The 21,420-nt window shown below is 39.9% G+C and overlaps 3 protein-coding genes across 3 annotated transcripts in view; all 3 read left to right on the top strand.

Moving 5' to 3' along the window:
• Positions 1–346: 346 nt before the first annotated feature.
• Positions 347–6,273, top strand: surf2 (surfeit 2). The gene is made up of 6 exons (XM_079524190.1): positions 347–582; positions 707–855; positions 4,143–4,246; positions 4,662–4,847; positions 5,383–5,516; positions 5,771–6,273. The coding sequence occupies exons 1-6, from the start codon at positions 511–513 to the stop codon at positions 5,861–5,863; spliced, it is 738 nt and encodes a 245-aa protein (XP_079380316.1). The 5' UTR covers positions 347–510; the 3' UTR covers positions 5,864–6,273.
• A 2,311-nt stretch (positions 6,274–8,584) lies between these two features.
• Positions 8,585–18,816, top strand: surf4 (surfeit 4). The gene is made up of 6 exons (XM_079524145.1): positions 8,585–8,828; positions 12,071–12,257; positions 14,825–14,901; positions 15,006–15,049; positions 15,763–15,949; positions 17,266–18,816. Exons 1-6 carry the CDS (start codon positions 8,781–8,783, stop codon positions 17,530–17,532), a joined length of 810 nt encoding a protein of 269 aa, XP_079380271.1. The 5' UTR covers positions 8,585–8,780; the 3' UTR covers positions 17,533–18,816.
• Positions 18,817–20,387: 1,571 nt separating this feature from the next.
• The window catches only part of ass1 (argininosuccinate synthase 1), a 36,928-nt gene continuing 35,895 nt past the window's right edge, over positions 20,388–21,420 (top strand). The window contains exon 1 of the mRNA XM_079525171.1: positions 20,388–20,493. The gene's annotated coding sequence lies outside the window, so the exon portion shown is untranslated. The remainder of the gene's footprint in view (positions 20,494–21,420) is intronic.

Raw genomic sequence — 21,420 nt, 5'->3', positions numbered from 1 at the left:
CAAAAATATAAATACATAAAAATAGACTACATCTACACAGGCACTACATGAAATACAGTTAAATGTAATATGTGAGCTGCTGAGGTGATAGCAGAATTGGCGATTTATAAATAAATTGTGCACTTGTGTTGAAATTGATCTAAATAAAATCAAGTTGATATCTTATGCAAACCGGCTTTCCTTTTAAATCATTCTTAATCCTGATTTATACTCCATCGTACGGTGGTGTGTACCGCGCTGAAAATAGCAGATCTACAAGCTCACAACAAGTCACTTTGCAATGCGCTGTGAATTTGTAGAGCTCGGTTCGAGCATACATCGTTTCCGCATCCGCTACTTACCGGATCCACAAACAAACAGACTAACAGAGCAGTTAGCTGCGCAGTGCGCATGCGTATTCTACCCACGTGGGGAAACAAACTGGACATGTTCCTGGCAGCAGAGCCGTTAAATTATCAAAACTTAAATAATAAATAACAATTCGTTGCAGCAGAACATCTCCCCACCACCATGGAGGACTTACCAGCAGACCTCAAAGCTTTTCTTCTCAATCACCCGTTTTTCCAGCTGTCAGACAATAAGGTCCGTGAGGACATGACGCGATATTATGTGAATAAATAATGCTAGCCATAGCTTACCGATGCTTGCATAACAGAAAGGCACTACTTGTTTTGTTTACAACAAAGGTATCTTCTTGTAATTTCAGATCAAATGCACACTTAATGGCCATGAGTTTCCCTGCAACCTTGCAGAGCTCCAGAACTTCATCAAAGGAAAGAAATACCAGAAACTCAGTGCTGCCTCAGAGTTCAACAGCCATCATGAACCACACATCGTGCCAAGCGCAAAACAACCGTAAGAAAACACTTTAATTGATTATATACATTACAAATGTAACCGATGCTTGGGTTTGACATACATTTAATTACGTGAACGTGGTGTAATATGCAATGCTAAGTTGCTAACTTAGTAGACTGGGGTCCAGACTCCAGTGGGGTGTTGTGCTCGGTAACATGCAAATTAGTTACAGATCTGTAGAATCCATTTGTCTTAACCTAACTATCATTATTTAACAAGAGACCCCTTGGTCCAGGGGCCCTGGAACTCCGAACCCTTGAGGTCCCCAGCCCGGGACATAGCTGCAATTTGCAACACAGATTTTTTTTATAATAATAATACCTTCCATTGACAGTCCATTGATCCAAATTGAAGAGATAGGGTGAGAAGTTCAGTCACACGAGAGAGACTCTGAGTAGAGTCGCTGCTTCTTCTCCTGGAAAGTAGCCAGCTTAGGTGGTTCGGGCATCTGGTTAGGATGCCTCTTGGGCGTCTCCCTAGGGAGGTCCTCGAGGCACGTCCCACTGGGACCAAGGCGCAGTTGGAGGAAACACATCGACTCACTGGCCTTGGAACGTCTCGGGATCCCCCAGGAGGAAGTCACTAATGTTGCTGTGGAGAGGGAAGTCTGGAACACTCTGGTGGAGCTGTTGCCCCCGCGACCCGACTACGGATAAGCGGTTGAAGATGGATGGATGGAAACTCGCCAATATTGCAGCTGCAAGCTTGAATTATCCTTTCAATCAGCAAATCGTTTCATTAAAAAAAATCACCATAGACATGTTTGAGCTACTTTCTATCAAGAGATTCTGTGCAGGTGATTATTTTCTAAGTGTTGGAGTTTGGAAGCACTCAAAGTCACTGAACGGCCCTGCGTAGTGCGTACTACCTGTTTCGAATTTGCACATAAAGCAGGAGGCAGCAGCCAGCAGCATGACTCGTTAATAAAATACAACTGCTTCCAAACACCAACCAATATCACGTCACATAATTTCTTAGCAGAAAGTAGCTCATAACATGTCTACAGTGGATTTTTATGAAACAAACAAATAATTCAAGCTTTCCCTACAGCTGCAATGTTGGGGAGTTTAACATTGTTTAATACAAGCAGATCGGAAATTCGATTTGGGTCAATGGAGGGTATTGCAACTCTAGATTCATCCTGGCTATTATAAAAAAAATCACACCAATGCGAAGTGTGCGGTGCCTTTGGAGTCAAGCACAGTTGTTGACAAGCCCCTTTCGGAACCCTCGCTTAAGCTTTTCTGAAGTTTGGACGTCGCTTACCCTAGGGTCTCTAATCGGTTATTCCACTCTCCATGGGATGCAGATGTACATACCCTCCGTTCACGGAGAGCGGCGCACCGCTTGAGTGTTGGTGAGATGTTTCAAAGATGCATAACGCGGCTATAGGAGACAACGGAAACGTGGGAGAAACTGCCCTAACCGCCGATGCCGTTAAGTATTTTTAATCTTTTTTTGAAGTTTTGGCTTCTCTGAAATTCTCTCTCCTCTCTCTTCCTTGACTTCCTCATTGACTTCTCCTTGTACCGCCTCCCGAGCGGCGACTGGCTAGCTGCGTGTCCCTACGTTACTGCCTCGCACCAACCACCCTGCCCTGGTGCGGGAGGCGGTACAAGGGGAAGTCAATAAGGAAGTCAAGGAATAGAGGAGAGAGAATTTCAGAGAAGCCAAAACTTCAAAAACTACTTAACGGCATCGGCGGTTAATGCAGTTTCTCCCACGTTTCCGTTGTCTCCTATAGCCGCTGTCACTCCCTCTGCTCTTGTCCAAAAACGAGTCAGTTGTTCTGCATACTGGTGGATTTATTGTGAAGCACGTGAAGCACACAAACCAACGTCGAACTGGTAAACAACATAAAAATACACAGACGCTTAGAATAACATCGCATAAACATAATACAGCGCATAATCATGAATGAAAGTACAATCCAAATAACATCATTAACATACCTTACTGGCTGCTCTATAAGCATAAGGGAATGAGATAACTGTGCCCTGGCCATGAACACAGCGATGCACAAACTTGAAACTTCTGCAATCTGCATCACGCTGTCAAATGACAGGTGTGCAACCATGTCTACCCGTCTACCTGACACCAGACAGCCATATAAAGGGTTCCGCCTTAGCAAAACAAGGCACTTCCGGTCTGACTTAGACATGCAATGAATAAGACATTATGCAAGCAATAATTAACTTAAATACAAATAAATTTGAATAAGTGCAGCAGTTATAGCCGCGTTCTGCATCTTTGAAACATCTCACCAACACTCAAGCGGCGCGCCGCTCTCCGTGAACGGAGGGTATAACCGATTAACCGATTAGGGACCCTAGGGTAAGCGACGTCCAAACTTCAGAAAAGCTTAACCGAGGGTTCCGAAAGGGGCTAAGTTGTTGACATACCTCTAGGTGTAACGTAAAAATAATAATAATAAAACAAGAAAACAACTATACATTTATTGTTATTAAAAGTATCAGGCTGCAGGTCAGATGCATGTCATGCTGAAACAGACATACATACATAGAGACAGACAGACAGCAAAGCTGTCTGTCTGTCTCTACACCCGCTCCACACGTTGGAGCGGGTGTACCGCACAAAAATCGAGTGTTGCAAATTGCGGCTAGCCCGGACCCCACTTTGAGGACTATAGTGTGGTATGAGGACGAGGTGTACTCCTGTAAGACTTTTATGCTAAAATGTACTATTTAGGTTCAGTATTAAACACTAGCTGCAATTTGCAACACTAGATTGATTTTGTTTTTAATATGTTGAATCTATTCAACACATGGAAGCATCAAATAGACAGCTAGTCAGCTACTATTCATTTTTGTGTTCAGAGCCCAGCTACAAAAACGTTTGTGCTTCAATTCTGATCTAATTTGAGATTGTTCTGGAGCAGGAGCTGAATGTAATGTAAAGAGTACTGAGATACAGGGGCCAGTCCTGGGGGTCCCAGGTGAGGAAACACCCCAATAAAAAGTCATAAGAGATTCTTCTGGCTATTTTAAAAGTGTAAGAAAAAACAACTCTAATAATATTAAGTGCTTGGCATACGCATAGTACTGTTCTGGGAGGTCCTAAAATAGATGACCCCCCCAGAAAGGGGGTGGGTGTCCGAAAAATGTAAACCCCATCAATTTCTCATAGTTTTGACCCTATAGATTAGAACCAGGCAAGATCTAAAAAAAGAATAATAATAATAATTATGCCTTGTGCCGCACTAGACTAGGTGTTGCTTTTACTTTTGTTTTTGCTGACTTCCAAGTTCCATTTCTGTTGTGCAGCAATCAACTCTTCTGTAAGCTGACCCTAAGACACCTCAACCGGCACCCACAGCATGTCCTGAAACATGTCAGTGGGAAACGCTATAAAAAGGCCTTGGAAAAATGTAAGTATAAATGTATGCCACTTGAGTTCACAATCGCCATTCCTTTGTACTGTATGTATATCAATATTTATAGTAATGTGATGTCTGTCCTAAAAGAAAATCCTGGATACCAAGGGTACCAAGCTAAATTCTTTGCATTGGCTCTGCCTTGCAGTTACTTTTTTACTCGACAAATTGTTTCCACCCAGTTTAGTGCCCATGTATTTGAATTAGGATATAATCAGATGTATCAGTAGCTGGAGATCTCCGATTGTCTGGCTATGTGAGAACACAATAAGGCAATTTATGTGGAATTGAGGATATCCATGTATTCAAATGCTGCATGTATAAGAAGCAACTTTTAGATTTGTATGCAAATATTAACTCTGTATAGTATACAATTAATTATAATTTCTGTGCTTAATTCTTACCCAAGACAAACAGTGCATACAACAGGGCATTGAGTATATTCCAGCCCCACTTCTAAGGAAAAGGCGTGAAGAAGAGGGTGGAGGGGAGGTGAAGAAAGGAAGCAACTCAGGCCGAAATGCTTTGTGGGAACCCAACGCCAGTGAAGAGGACCACAGTGACTCAGAAGACAGCATGAGTGATCTTTATCCTTGTTAGTATATCCGTCATGCAAACCGACATACATTCAAGAACATTGTTTTCCATGAGTTTTTGCAATAAAGTCTCCACCGTGGCTGCGGTGATATGCGTTTATGAAACATTACCTTTCCTTACCGTTTGAGGCTGTTTAATATCAAACAAATAATTTTCCCCCCACAAACACTCATGTGAATGTTTGCAAACACATCGCCCTATTTAATGCACCTCTCTAAAACGGCTCATATTTTCATATTGATTGGTTTAACCCATTTTGGGGCGGGAACCCCTTTTGGTGTTAGCATTATGTTATGCTTTAGCTATTGACAAATAGCAGATCTACAAGCTCCGAGTGGCGCGCTACAAGCTTGTAGGTCTGCTATTTTTGAAAAATCGAAGAACGACTGACACAGAAACATAGCTTTTTCAGAAAACTGTCAGGATGTAGAAGACATTTTTAGAATCTGATCTCAGGTCAAAATGGGTTAATTATTTTTCGGCTTATGGTTTTAAATAAAAAGCAATACATTTGTACTTTACCTTTTCCACAGCATCTATGTTCCCCAAAACGGAGGAAGTGGAAGTTGTTGTTGAGAAGAAAAAGGATGAAGATGACTTTCAAACTGATGATGATGATGATGAAGAGATGGTGGTAGAAAATCAGGCGCCACAGAAACGCAAGAAGGTTTGTAGGACAAAAACGTATTATCTAAATTATATTGGTTTCAGTTAGTCATTTTTAGCCAACTTAAATGCTTTTGTTTTATCCTTAAGCCCTATTTGAAAAAATAGTGAAAATAGTAGGATCTATTTCTGAAGACTTTTAAACACACCCAAAATAGGGATGCCAGGTTGAAAGTGGTTAACAAATAATTTGGTTAACCATGATGACACAAACTGTCTGTAAGGTACCTGACAACAAATCAATGTTTGCTTCAGTTTCAGGGTGGCGGAGGATTACAGAAGAAATTCAAGAATAACAAGTTTAAAAGAAGAGGTGTTAAAAGCGCAAAAGTAAAAAATGGGGAATGAAGAATAATGCATTTATTTTGTAACTTCTAGTTTGTCAGTTGACATGATATGGAATATCGATTTCAGCTCAGAAACATGGCATTTCTGTCAGGTATATTTGGTCTTCATTACTGAAAGCCCTTGCTTTTAAGATGGAGTGTTGTACAGGACAAAATGTACAGGACAAAAGATAGTGTATAAAAGGTTTGATTCCCTGTGGATTGTGTGGTGTGACAAATTGTTTCTCAAACTACAACATGAATGCATTACCTTTACCACACAGTATAACATTACAGGTATTTTCAACTTCAGGGAAGAACTTGACCTGTATTTATATAGTGTGTTGTCTGTCCAAGTCTATACAAAAATGAAACTATTCCAATGTATGTAGAAATGTTTATTTTGATTTATATAAAGTTCACACACATTTTCTCATGTAGCCTATACATTTATTTTAAAGAATATTAACATTAGAGATTGAAATGTTCTTAATCATCTGTAATCAAAGGTCCATCATGGATACAGTGAACCAGGAGACACTGCCACCAAAGAGCAGCAGGCGTTTCTGATACCCTAGTAGAGAAGATGTTTCAAACAGCTGGAATGCTGGTCAAACTGCAGAAGACCACGTTGACCAGCATTTTGTGGAGGCGCTCAGTGAGTTTAAGCTTATTGGGCAGTTTACCTTCCATCCAGTTGTCATCCCACCAGGCAGAGCTCTCAGGAGTCATGTCTGCTTCAGTGGCCTTGGGTGACAGGTGTGGATGGTCAAGGCCAAATCTATAATTATTCTCTAAAAAACAATCTGGTTGACCTTCCGTTTGTGGTCACACTGATCATTACAGCATGTGGGGAGGGCTTGGCATAAAAAAACAAAATAGAATTTTGATATTTAGTTTTCAGCTTTATCTACTCAATGAAAGAAGGAAGAGTGATTTCTTGAATGGCTTCTATATGTATTACCCAAAATAGGCATATAGAGTTTTGCAGTTTGCCCACTAAATTAAATTACTCTTTTAGATACATTTCATGAATGTATTCTTGTTATGACAAGACATGTAGCCAGACAACTATTCCAATCCACAATCTCTGAATGCTATAAATATGAAATATGATGAAAGCATTTGGAAATTGCGAGAGGCAACAGTCTGGTAACGCAAGACTGCAGTTCTGCCATTGAAAGTCTAGTAGCAATGACTACTAACTTAGCTAAAATACACAATGAATTACTAAGCAGATAGTTTCTGAGCAAAATGTTATTACTGGTAACTATTTGGCTGTCACTCATCAAGATCCATGTCACATTTGGCCAATTATGCCAGGGTTAGGTAAACAAGTAATCCTTATGTGGTGACAGTTGTGGAATGTGGATGGTCATGGTCATGGTCATGCAATTCTACAAAATCCTCAGGTTGACCTTGGGTTAACAGTATACAGAGAAGGATGGTCTTCCTGCTAGACCGTGGGCCTGTCACACCTCCAACAGTGCCCATGGTGGACTGCATGGCAGGGGCGCCCTCTTCCCTGAGCCAAAAAATATGTTTTGCTGCAGGGTCTTTAGCTGGGGACCAACGTTCATGGATGTTTACTTTTGTAACAGACATGTATTCTAACAGTGGGAAGTCTGGTGATGTGAGGTTAGTCTAACTGTAGCCTAGTTAGTAGACCTATGCTATGCATTAAACGGTAACCTCACCCCAATTATACTTTACTTACTTGTGTTTCCTAACCTGATATTTCTCAGTCTCGTTCATCACATCAGTTGCCTACCTACCACAAGTGACAACCAAATATGCGTGTGTACTGTAGAGATGTGAGATGTACAGGTAAAATATTGATCAATCAAAGAGTGTGTGACTGACAATTAATAGATGTAGAGATAAATACTACTGGACCTGTAGAGCACTGGGGAGAGATGAAGTGAGGCTTCAGTGGTTAATTGAATTGAATTCCTCAGTTGCCTGGAGAAATGAACAAAGCAGCTTGATGCATGTTTACCTTGCTTCATATTTCAGAGAATGTTCTAAATTCCCCGTTGTGTTGTTTACATGGGCAAAAGCAGTAAACAAAGCTATACATGTTGTCAGCCCCCTGGATCCACAGCATACGTGGCATACAGCGGTTGCAGAACCATGTAGGGGGGCTCTCGTTAAATCGCGAGGCATTGTGGGGCGGAGGCGGCCTTGTACTTGAATAAAGTACCAAGGATTCAACAGTGACGTCACAGCGATGCGTCATGTAACAGAACCGCGTCAGTCATTGGGCACTTTTATACATAGATATATATAAACACTAGATAGCTCACCCGCGCTGTTGGCCAATGGAGAGCGACGTCGTTACGTGGCGGCCATCTTACCTCGGGACACATAACATTGTGTCTATGGGGCATGTACTCTTAAATGACCATAACTTGCTCAATTTTCAACCGATTTTCAAACGGTTTGGTTTGTTATAAACGTCAGAGACGTCCGCATACTTATATGCTTTTATACGACGTTCATATAAAAAACATAAATTAAGCAGATAAGCGTCCTGAATCATAGCCACGTTGACAACGTTTGTAATAAACCAACCCGTTTGTAAATCCGTCAAGATTTGAGCGAGTTATGACTGTTTCTGTTTGAGCTGCCATTGAACATACTGTACTGTATCCCCGAAGTAAGATGGCTGCCGGGTGAACGACGTCAGAAACTCCGCCTTGAGCCATCTAGTGTTTATATATATCTATGCTTTTATAGCTCTATGGGCACTGCATGTGGACGATTGTTTGTGACGTCACGTACGTATCCATGGCTATCTTCACTAGCCTTCTCCATTGAGGCAACCAGGAATTCTTGAAGTAAATAACGGTGGAGAGACAAACAGTTTGGACATAATAGCTCGCGAAAATTCCTCGCTCCGAGAATTGCGTCGCGTGGAGCCTCAAGTATTGTAAACCATGGGGCAGGAGGATCTCATGAACACAGCCGAGGACGTGGCCGACCAGGTAACTTTCATTTTGGGCTGCCAGTTGTCAGCTAGCCCTCTCTCTAGCTATGTTAGCAATCGGCTAACAAGTTGGCACTTGGCAGTGCACTCACTGGAGGAAAAGTGATTTCTTGAATGGCTTCTCCAATATTCGTTACCGATTGGGTTGTTTATGCATGTTTATTTTGTTTCATTTTGCCCACTAAATTGAATTACTCACATTTTAATAATACATTTCAATAATGTATTTCTTAATATGACTATATTTTGTCTCCTGCACTCACGCGTGCATAAGCAGCAGTTCTGGTAAAGTGCCATTGAATATGACTAAAGTAACTTAGTAGTCAATGCTGCTGCGTCTGCTAGTATACACGTATTACTAAGTAGACATTTTGATGTGCAAAATGTCATACTGACAAGCTATTTGGATAGCTGTCAGTGACTCATCCAGATCCATTAACGTCACATTTGGCCATTTAAGCCAGCTATTGGCAAACAACAAGTAGGCCTATTCCCCTGACAGGTCATTACGTACGTGTTGTAATTTAAGTTGGCTTAACATAATAAACTCTTATTGTAAAGTGACACTGTGAGGGAGACTTGGGACATGTACGTTGGGTAACTAACGTTAATAACTTGGCAGAGCTTTTTCAGTTTCCCTGCAGTCAGTTATAAGTGTTCCACCATTCAACTTCATAATTTAACTTAACCAAACCATATCTATAAGAAATATTGACTGTAACATGAGGAGGACAATTGATAGACTGGAAGAAAGACTTATTTAAAACTGCCATAACCATTCTTAGAAAGCTACTGCAACTTACTTGATCGGAGCCAGAGGTATTATTTACATTTTGCCTAACTAATACTATACTAGTTTAGGACCATATGTTTTCATTGGAAGCATTTGTGTCATGTCATTTTGGGCTTTCACTAGCCCAGGCTTTCACAGTTTTGTTGATTCAACTCACTGAAAAGGATGCATATTGCACAAGTAGTATAGGCTACCTTTAATACATTTTGCATTTTGCAACGTGACAAGAAATAGATCTCCCAGTCAGTCAACATTTTTCTTCCAAGTCTGCATGGTTTATCACTCAAAGTGATATCCGCTACATAACTGTACATTCATTATTTTCTTGCTAAATGAACATGCATGGCCTGTTTCTCTAGAGTCAGACTGTCACAGCACCTCGGGCTCATCCCAATTGCTTGCTGCTCCTCCATTCATATGCCACACAACCAGCCATGTGGGAGTTGGTGCCTCCTGATAGGCTGTCGAGGTCTGACAGTGCTGATGTGGACTGCTTGATAGGAGGGGCAGGAGAAGGTCACATCATAGGGTGGCCTATGTTAGTAACACATCCAGCAACTTGATAATAGTAGGGAATGCCTAGGGTAGAAGGTAGAAAGAAGTAGAATTTGTGGGTACAAAGGCCTGAGTCTATTTTCACTACTATATTATTACAAGTAAGCATCAACAAATCCTCTTTCCATTGTGGATACTGGATATAGATAGATAGATAGATAGTCTATCAGAACTAAAGGTCACCTGGGTCACAGACAGCAGCAAAGGTTGACAGTTATACCTTAAACACCACATTAACCCCTGACCTTTTGTCAATAGGTGATGTCTTGGAAGCATTTTGCCACCAAATAATCAAAATGTTGAATGTCAGAAATAGTTAAATTAGCCGCTCTAAAAGCTTACAATGCGCTAATAGCGTTATGAGTGACTATTGTATTTTGTAGTATAACCCAATTACATAGGACTTAAGTGGTAAAAAATGTGTGTTATCCGCTCACACTGACTGCAGTAGTGCAGTTATGGGTCACAACTCACATCCTAAATTGCATAACAACCAGATTAGTTGTGGAAAATGACACCACAGCACCCCATGTCACTTCTTCTTAGCTGCACACAGATTGGCTCAAAATTGGTGACAGGTGACAGTCAGGCTTTGATACGTTTATTTAAATAGGCTCTCTGAAGTCCAACTACAGCCATAAATAGGTCATGGTCATGTCCTGTCTCTCTCCTGTGATACAAGCATTTTGGGATAGCCTAGTTGGATTGGATTCTATTTAGGGACACCACATGCCTTGCTGATAAGGTGGAGGACGGGACATAGCAAATTGTTACAACATTTTCCTTCATTCAATGCAAAACCTCTTGTTTATAGCTGTGTTATTATTAACAGACCATCAAACATAAGTGGCACACTTACCGTGTGTGTGTGTGTGTGTGTGTGTGTGTCTGTCTTATGGTTTCGTTCACACGGGCAGATTCAAAGATACAGTTTACCATTCATTTTCAATGGAAGCCAGCGGCATGAGGATACAAAGATACATCCAACGTTTGTAGCTGCTGCAAAATCTACAATGGCTACAAATCTATAACTGGTTTCATTTCAACTAAAGATACAAAGCTACAAATTGTGTAGCTTAAAGCTTTTCATCTTTGTATCTTCTGTATCTGCAGCCAGTGTGAACGCAACATTAAACCATGTACAGTGTTTGTCTGATTGTGGTGAGTGTTAAATATATGGAAAAAACATTTCAGTCGCTCAGACCTCAGGCATCAGGCATCTTCATCAGTGTTTAAGATATGAAAGATATTACTATATTTATTTAACCCCTTTATGTATTAGGGCTTAGTGCACATGTAATCTCCCTTTATTGCTTTTTTGCCACCATTTTATTACGGCTATAACACAAGAAAACGTGAGCATATCACACCTATTTTAGCTACTCTTCACTGGCTCCCTGTGAGCTACAGAATTGATTTTAAGATTTTATTGATTACTTTTAAAGCTCTACATGGTCTAGCTCCCATTTATATAACAGACTTGCTGCAACCCCATAACCCTGTGTGCTGCCTCAGATCTTCGGATAGGGCCCTCCTAGTTCCTCTTGCAACACGTCTGGTCACTCGGGGTGACCGGGCCTTTGCGGCTCGGGCACCTTTGCTCTGGAACTCCCTGCCACTGGCTCTTAGGTTAGCAGAATCGGTGTCTTCTTTTAAAACGCTTTTAAAAACACATCTATATGCCAAGTGTTTTTCCTAATATTGTTTTTAATTGTTTTATTGACCTGTTATTTTCTTCATATTTCATTGTTTTCTGATGTTTTGTTGTTTTGATGTTTTTATGATTCCTGTTTTATAACCTGTCTGTAAAGCACTTTGTAACTATATGTTTGGAAAGGTGCTATACAAATAAAATTCATTCATTCATAACACCCTTTTATATTCTCCTTCAGTTTCTGCGGGTAACCAAACAGTACCTGCCTCACCTGGCACGCCTGTGTCTCATTAGCACCTTCTTGGAAGATGGTATCAGAATGTGGTTCCAGTGGAATGAGCAGAGAGACTACATTGAGGCTACCTGGAGTTGTGGCTACTTCCTAGCCACATGCTTTGTGCTACTCAACCTCATTGGGCAGCTGGGTGAGTGATGGGCTGCATATAGGCCATAAGACACTATAATAGAATTGACCTAATGTCAAGTTAGGAATTAACCACACCAGTCCTATTTCATTATTTGTCATACAACGGTGTCTTGTGGCAAAGCTAGCCAATCTGACATAATGCAACGAGTTGTGAGCTTGCAGATTGGTTCTTTTAGAATAAACCAATTTCTTTATTTTTTATTCTAGTATCAGACCAAAGTAGCTCTGACACAAGCCACTTTTACACATGTGTTGCACAATATTGGTGAGCTAAGAGTGTCCATTAATGCTGGCTTTGCCTTTCTACACAGAATCAAACTTTAGCCATAGTAAAGCCTCCCCATGTGTGCCTATACTGTACACAGTACAGTATAGGCACACATGTACAGTGTACAGTGCATGCTGGCTTTCCAGGAGCAGAGGTGTGGTGTGTTAAACAGCAGTGTCAGTGTTTGACAGCAGTATTGGTAGTTTCTACACATTTACAACTTTAGTTTAAACATTTATTTCACAAAATCTAGTAAAAATGAACTGACAAAATGCGATGACAACGTAACAGACTTCAGTCACAGACGCTCCAATACTGAAGCATTCACTAAGTGACGAAAGCTGTTCTTGAGCATGCTAAAGTTGTGAAACCCATTTAGTTCAAGATCATTGTAAAATTACGAAACTCACTTTCAGTTTCACTCTTTCTCCCTTTCTCTTGTTCGTGACAAGAGTGTAAGACACATACACAAGAATACAGCATGGGTACACTATACATTTATAATAACAGCCTATGCATTTATTTATTTCAGATAATACACTTTAGATTTAGGCTATGTGTTTTTAAATCTGCTGTAAAAACGTATTAATTCATCCCTAAATAGTAACCCTGGCATCCCTATTTTGGGCATGCCATTATAATCATTATTATACACATCACATTGCGACGTGTTGTTTGAATTGACTTTGCTAACCAAAGTGATAACAAAAATATCTTGCCTCAAAGGTCTTGCCTAGCTACTTAATGAACAGTATAAGAAATACTAGCTATCCACCCAGTGCTCAATACTGAACAGATCTTAACTAGCTAACTTTTACACTGCCTGTTAAAGGGCAGGGATGGCCGATCATGTTGTCACGCTGTTCTGTGTATAAGGTGCAGAAACTGGGTCCATTCCATTTACATGAAACCTTTGTGGCGGAAGTGAAGGACTGAAGGTAGATCAGCCAGCTGTCTCAGTAAAAGGCAGAGGGACAAGGATGTGAAATCTATAGTCTGCAGAGTGCAGACTCTGTGCAGCTTTCTGCCTTGAACTCTCTCTGCTTCTCTTTAGTTATTCCTTAATTGTATTTTTGCTTACACAAATTAGTTATGTATCAGTATGTGTTTCCCTATCTCACACATGCACACTAGGGATGTGTGAGTCGGTCTGTTTCCATTTGAGTCAGTCCTGACCTCATTTAAGCAATACATTTAAATAAATATAAGTAAATAGTAAGTAATAAGTAAATATGCCTAGTCTAATAACGACACATACAAACTCTCTGTATTTTGTGAAGTGAATCCGCTAATGTACTGCAAAATCAACTGACAGCTGTTACTCATGTGTACGTGTGAGAGCGAGAGGAGGATAGAGTAAAAGGTTTACGTGGTTATGCATGCCTTGTGGAATGCTGGCATGATATAAGCATTAAGCACGCATAGAGGTGGCCTTTCTATGTGAAAAAGCTACGCCGGCATTAATGACTGCTCTTCATTCCAATATTGTGTGATCTCTGTTAGCTGTATTCATGTATGTGAAGTAAATTGATTTTTTTTACAGTATTTACAAAAGGTTGAATGGACAAGCTAAAAATCAATGGTTGACAGTACAATACTGTAACTGGCAGTTTGGAAGTCCTTTTCTGACTCCTCACAGACGGCTATATATCAGGAGCAGTCATCCAGTTACACACTCATCTACACACCACATAGAATTAGCTAATCACAAAATGCTACGTGCATAACAACCACATTCGCACAAAAATTGTACTTTGACGTTTTAACCACATTTATACTACTTTAAGCTCACAACATGATGTTTGTGGATCTGCTATTTTGAAAATCTTTGGACTGGCACTTTCTGGCAGAAACATTGTATTTCTAAAACTGTTACCTTTCAGGAAATGTTAATGTCTTAATACTTTTCATTGGTTAAATACTGTATGTATAAAATACACCAAATTAACCACTTTCACTTTCAAAAGTAACCGATCCACAAGCTCACAATTGCATTGGGGCACGCTGTGAGCTTTTATATTGGGTAATTTTGTGAAAAACTGTACAATAAAGTAGGGCATTAGTTTACAAAAAAGAACATAAAAACTTAAAATTTGGACATACTGCTTGCAGACATACAAGGTTTGTACCTGACTGCAAGGATACCTTGCCTTTGGCATGAACCTCAGCATGCTCAGCGGCAACCCATATAATAATAATGTCATCAATCAAAGAATGAAGAAAAACCCTTTCCAACAGTCGAGAGATAATGTCACTATATTTAATCAGCTTTCCTTCTTCTGTATGTGTCACAACAGGTGGTTGTGTCCTCATCCTCAGTAGAAATTTTGTACAGTATGCCTGCTTTGGTTTATTCGCGATCATAGCTACACAGGTGAGAATGTCACACGTATTTTAGTTTAAGCCCATGAAAACATGCAACAGAATCTCAAATGTGTTACTGTTTTATTTATTATTTCTGTTTTTTTTTACCCCCAGACTGTTGCTTACAGCATTTTATGGGACCTTAAGTTTTTGATGAGGTAGGTCTATCTCTGTGTTGTGATTTGGGTCAGTATTGCTTTGGAGAAGAAAAAACAAACAAAGAAAGGCATTTGTCAAGTGAAATGGTGCCATGCCCTAATATAGGATTAGGAGCGTTGGATAGTTCTTCTGCTACATTCCATTAGTCAGAGGAACAGGAGCATTGTGATTATAAACAAAATAAAAGGGCATGTCTGTTCTTGATCATTGAGGTCCTTGGCCTGATGTCAGCATGCACAATTAATGTGATGCTGATTAGCCCAGTGTGTATGATTAGTTGCAGACAGATGGGGTGAAAACATGATCTCCTGGCAGAGAAACAGTGAAGAATTCTCTTTTACCAGTGTTTTCTATCCGAATGAATTTCCAAAACAGACCTCCAGGTGGCGTAGATGTAAAAACAATGGACACAATACATGAGGAATTGGCAATGACTAAACTGAAGAAAATAGAGGAGAAAAAGTATGACCCATGTATGCCTAGCATAGTACAAAATATCTAATGTTCCCATTCATTTACTTTGGTTATTATATAAAAAAAACATATCACTGAAGGCATAATGATTTGAATTTGACTTTACACATGGATGCTTGATTTCAGATTCATCACTACTAAAAAGTGATGTCTTTTATTTTCTACTCATCGACTGCTAGTCTGCTATAAACACTGTACTACACAAACCAGTAACGTAGTTCTCCCCCATTTTCCATAGAAACCTTGCCCTTGGCGGTGGCCTGCTTCTGCTGCTGGCCGAGTCTCGTTCAGAAGGAAAGAGCATGTTTGCGGGAGTCCCCTCGATGGGAGAGAGTTCACCAAAGCAGTACATGCAGTTGGGAGGCCGAATACTCCTTGTGCTTATGTTCATGACACTGTTGCACTTTGACTCCAACTTCTTCTCTGTGAGTATCGACAATAACAACAATTTAACCTATGGCCGGATTGATGCTTTGTTGCATACGTGCACTGTAGTGCACTTGATCTGCAAGCTTGAGCTTGTAGATGACACAAATTTAACTAAATCAGGTGTAGCCCCCTATATCACCCAACTCATAAATAACTAATACAGCACTGCAAATATTTAACAAGTGTGATTTGTGGTTCAGTACATAATGAAGTATAAGATTCAGTATACGTATATAAAATGCATTCCCATGAGGAGGACATGGTAAATGGTAAATCAGGATGGAAAGAAAGCCAATTCAACTTTCTCATGACTAATGTTTTGTTCTGAAGGCCCTTTTTCTCAAATATATGTAGTTTGGGGCTGTCAGTAAGTACTTACTTACCTCAGGATCTATTACAATTAAAAAATAAATAAATCCCCATATTGATGTAAAATTGCCCAAAATGTTATATCTGCTGCTGTTGTGTAAATATGATTGAAGCCCTTTTTAAGAAACTGGCCTTCTGGTTATCAACATAATAACCAATGTGCTTCCGGCAAACCTGTTTCCGGCAACAAATGCAATCGTTTAATACCCTGATTTGATTAAAGAACCAATGGATTCTCATCTGTTACTTGTCAGTCAGTCTGTTGGAATTGTAGGTGAAGTTGTTGTGGCTAAAGCTTAGAACAAAGTCTCAGAGGAGGGTTGTTTGGTACTTGTGTTGTAAAGGCATATTTTCTTTGTCATACAACAAATGGGGAAATCCACAAACTCAAAATGGTCACATTACACCGTGTTTACTGTTTAGAGCTTGTAGATCTTATTTTTTATGTTGAAATAACTCAATGTTTCTTTCAGTACTAGCTAATGATGAAGGCTAATGGTTAGCCACACCCACTGCAACACTGAAAATCGGATGTGCTCAGAGACTTCAAAATAGCTAAAATAGTTTTTACAAATTGAAATGCTGAAGGCAATATGACAATCCTAACATTAATAATCCCAAGTAAATCCTTTCTGACTGAAGTAATTTAAATAAAATGTATTTTTTTAAGGTTTCATGTTTTAATGCATGTGTCATTAGAATCTCACAGATTCCGTTTAGTAGTGCATCAAGTTGTAATATATTTTTTTTATACCAGCATTAGATTAGCTTTAGCGTCCAGTGTTCCAGAGGCAGTCACCCACTCATCTTGCACCAAAAGAGCTGAATACAGATGTTTTTATCCCCATGGCTTCAACAAACCCAACAGGGGGCTGTAACCTATACTGTTAAATTTAAATAATAACAAACCCTCCCTTACTGAACCTTTTGCTTTCCTCTGCAGATCCTGCAGAACATGGTGGGCACTGCCCTCATCGTCCTAGTGGCCATTGGCTTCAAAACCAAACTGGCAGCACTGACCTTGGTGGTGTGGCTTCTGGCCATCAACGTTTACTTCAACGCCTTCTGGACCGTCCCGGCGTATAAGCCCATGCACGACTTCCTCAAGTACGACTTCTTCCAGACCACCTCGGTCATCGGGGGCCTGCTGCTGGTGGTGGCGTTGGGGCCTGGAGGCGTGTCCATGGACGAGAAGAAGAAGGAGTGGTAGGAAGAGGGTGGGTTGAAAAGAAAGACACAGCACCACTAACTGCCCCCCACCTACCAGGACACAAAGACGTTCCCTTCCTTCCTCTCCATGCTAGGGTACACTTTCTTTTTTTTGCATCATATCCCCAGCAACAAACACCTCACCCAGCATTAGACACTCTGGGTCTTTTTGTTTTGTTTTCCTCCCAGCTGCTGGTTCTTTCTTTTTCTTTTTTTAGGGGGGAGGGGGGGGATAGAATGGATACTGGATTTTTATATACCATATATATATTTATGTCCCCATGTTTCACATTAGGGGTTAAAAAATGGCCTAATGAATTATTTGTGTCAAAGTGCAAGGTAACTAACGCACAAGTGAAGGGTGGAGTTTTAGAAGGAAAGGTATCTTTGCTTTTCCTGTGGAAGACAAATGAATATGTCTGATGGATGTTATACCACAGCCTCTCATATTTTTTTAATACACTTTTTTGTTTGGGTGGGTGGGGGGGAGGGGCATATCAGTTTAGGTTCCTGCACGGATGCTTGTCTTTTCTCCGCTCTTAGTGGATATTGGATTATCTAAGACACTCGTCATATCGTTCGTGAGACATTGGGCACTGAAACAAGAGGACCTCTCACTATTTTGGTTTCCACCTCCCCTTTTTCAGATGCCTGATCCTTCATATATCTATACACATTCAGTCTGAGGTGATTGACTACTGTTTGTACATGAGGGTTGAATTTGGTCGGAGAGGAAGTTGTGGAGTGGACTGATGTTGTACCACTTTCAACCTGGTGTCCCTATTTTGGGCATGTCATTATAGGGGAAGATTTTCAAAATTTGCTCAAATAGCTTATCTACAAGCTCACAGTGCGTCATAATCAGTTGTGAGCTTGTATATTTGCTATTTTTGCCATTTTCGCCATGTGGCAACGTCGTGGGACGAAGTATGAACAATGGCTTAAGTGGTTAAATGAAAATTGCGACGCAGTCGTTAACTCCTGGATTTCTCGTTTTGGACACTGTACTGTATGTCTTTGGCAAATGCCCAACTAGTGAACTGTGTGTGAATGGGGATAAACAGGGGGAGGCTCAATATTTGTGAAACGCCATAATATGCCATCTAGAAAGGCAAAGGAGACTAAGCAGAGTCGGTAGCCATGTGGACTTTGCTCAGTGTTTCTAGCTCTGTTTAAGAAAATAAAGATATTCAGTGTATTGATTTACAGAAGTTTATATTGTATTTTGATCATTTGTTTTTGATTTTGGAAGTTCATGGTGAAGAAATAAAAATGAAAAAAGCCATTATTGTCTCAGTCTCAGGACGGATTTGGGCAGATGTATCGTGTGTGGTCAGACTTCTCACAAGGTAAGTATAATATATACAATGTAGATTATATTCTATGGTAGGATGAAGTAATTGATGACTGACAGGTCTTATATAAACGGAATAGTTTCGTTTGACTGTGAAATTGTGATTTTCTTTAATTAATAATTAAATATAAAGCCATATGCTGCATTCATACAGTCAAATCTGGTGTGAGGTATTTTTGACTGATAAGAAAAATTAATTAAAACTGTTTATAGAGACTGCAGGTACAATGACTTAATATACACTTGGGGATTTGAGTTGAAATGCAGGTAACCGACAGTCCTTGGACCAAATGGACCACTGTATGAGGGAAGGGGACAAAAGAGCAGCTCTACAGAAGATCTACAAGTCTTCATGGACATGGTCTCATCTTTATGAGGAGAGAAAAGTAGCACGGCTCCCTCACGTATTAGGAGGGCAATATGAGTCACCAGAATCAAGGATGGGTGCTTTTGATTAATCTAACATGGTTAAAATGGAGTTTGAAGTTACAATGGGTTGGTATAGGAAGGGGGCGGGGCAGCTAAAATGAATATCAAATATCTAAATTCTGAATGAAGCAATTTAAAAACTGTCTGGGCGGTGTTCACAAAACCCTGAGTAGACGATAAAATTACCCAAAACAAATTTTAAAGTGCAATATCTCTTTAGGATCCAACTAAATGTGAGAGCTAAAAAATGTAATGCAACTGATTTTGTTTTAGTTTACAAAATTAAATGCAACTGATTTTGTTTACAAAATTAAATGCAACTGATTTTGTTTACAAAATTAAGTTTTGTTTGAAAGTAATAGTAATATCAGTAGGAAGTCAAATGGCGAAAAGGAGCCTAATTAATAGCCCATTGTGGTTGCAGCCAAAGTTCAATCATAAAACAATCAACAAAAGGTGAACGTCTAGTCTAGTCTGTGTTTTTTTAAGGTGCCAGCTAAAATATAGATCTATTGTTGCTAAATGTCTATGTAAAAATTACGGTATCTTGTCAGGTATTTTTGGGTTGTCATGAAATGTATATCTGTTGTAATGATACCATAGATGAGAACATAGAGATGTTTAGAAATCATTTTGCCAAATGATGCAATGTATGAAATATGAATTGTATGACATTTGTTTTTCTTTTCTCTGTTTTACTTTCTTGGGCCCTATGGCCCCTATCCATCCGCACATGTATGTAACGTGCGGACGGTAGACAAGAAAACGTAAAGAGGTTACCGGTATTTACCATATGATAGAATGTCTCAATTCTATTGCAAAAACCCCGCTTAAGACTAAAATACATATCACACAGATTTGCACAGGGCCCAGTCATTGCTCAGTTTGCGCTTTGCAAAAGTGCCCAGTTCACCTGCATCAGCTAGCAGCATCCTTGACCACAGCCCGGCTTGGAGGCGCGACCATCCCTTCGACCTATGGGATCCAGGCATCCAGCCTGGTCAAACCCGCCAATCATCATCGGTGATGACACACACAACAACGTGTTGCTGCATGAGCATATATATACTCTATGCATGAGCTACGAGCGTAATATCTGATATATAACATCTGTGATAGGCATTCGGTTCACTCGTTACTGCTGCTAGCCGCTGGTAGACATTTACTGCTGCTCACAAGGTAAGTTTCAGAACGTTTTGCATACCGTAAGGCTCATAAGTATGACTCTTTTTATTCCTTACATTTAGTTTGCAGTGCACTAGAATACCGCTAGCTGCAGAATTAGCATGCAATTCCCCTCTAGTGCTGGGTGATTTTACTGTCAAATTTACAAACGCATTTTAAACTCATGTTTTACTGATGAAGTTGAAGTGGACATTGTAGAATGAAAAACACGACACATACACAGTAGGTCATGTTGACTCATGTATTTATGTTTTCACTGCTTTTGAGAAACAGCTGAAGTTATACAAAAAAGACAAATCACAGCTGCTACAGGGGTGGGTAAGGCATGCCAAAAGATTATGCCCAATTTAAAGTTGCCTGACAAAAGAGGACCAGTGGCCATTCTGGCTAAAATGCATGCATTTACTATTTCCAACAAAATTCATTTTGAGAACAGCAGTGCAAAAACATTTATAGCCTCACCCTACATTATATATTTATATTCAGGGTGGGACCCGGGTATCACTTGTAAAGTAATGCATTTTCTGTAATTCCATCTGCTAGTTTTTAGTTTTTACATTGTGCTATGAATGATTTACTAAATGTTCCTGTTGGGTTAACTTCGGAACAAGTGCTAGTGTTTTAGTAGGCAGTGTATTTTGTGTGGTGTAGGCTAATATGCATGCATTTTGATAAACGATAAATGTTAAAAGTATTGAATAACATATAGCAATACTACTAATAATAATATATGCCTTCCACACATGTTAGTTAGCCAATGGGTCCTCCTAGATTAATTTGTCACTTTGTCACCTTGGCTGAGATTGTCCACTGGTGTTTGTTTATTCTATATGTCCTGGAAACGTGCAATCGTGCATGTAAGGAGTAAATACATAATCCACCACCTAATGTAGGTGTCATTATCCTTCTCACAAGTTGCCA

This window comes from Electrona antarctica, assembly GCF_951216825.1.
Source record: "Electrona antarctica genome assembly, chromosome: 16".
Classification (NCBI taxonomy): domain Eukaryota; kingdom Metazoa; phylum Chordata; class Actinopteri; order Myctophiformes; family Myctophidae; genus Electrona; species Electrona antarctica.
The sequence above is the reverse complement of the archived record's forward strand: the minus strand, read 5'-3'. Positions and strand labels throughout refer to the sequence as shown.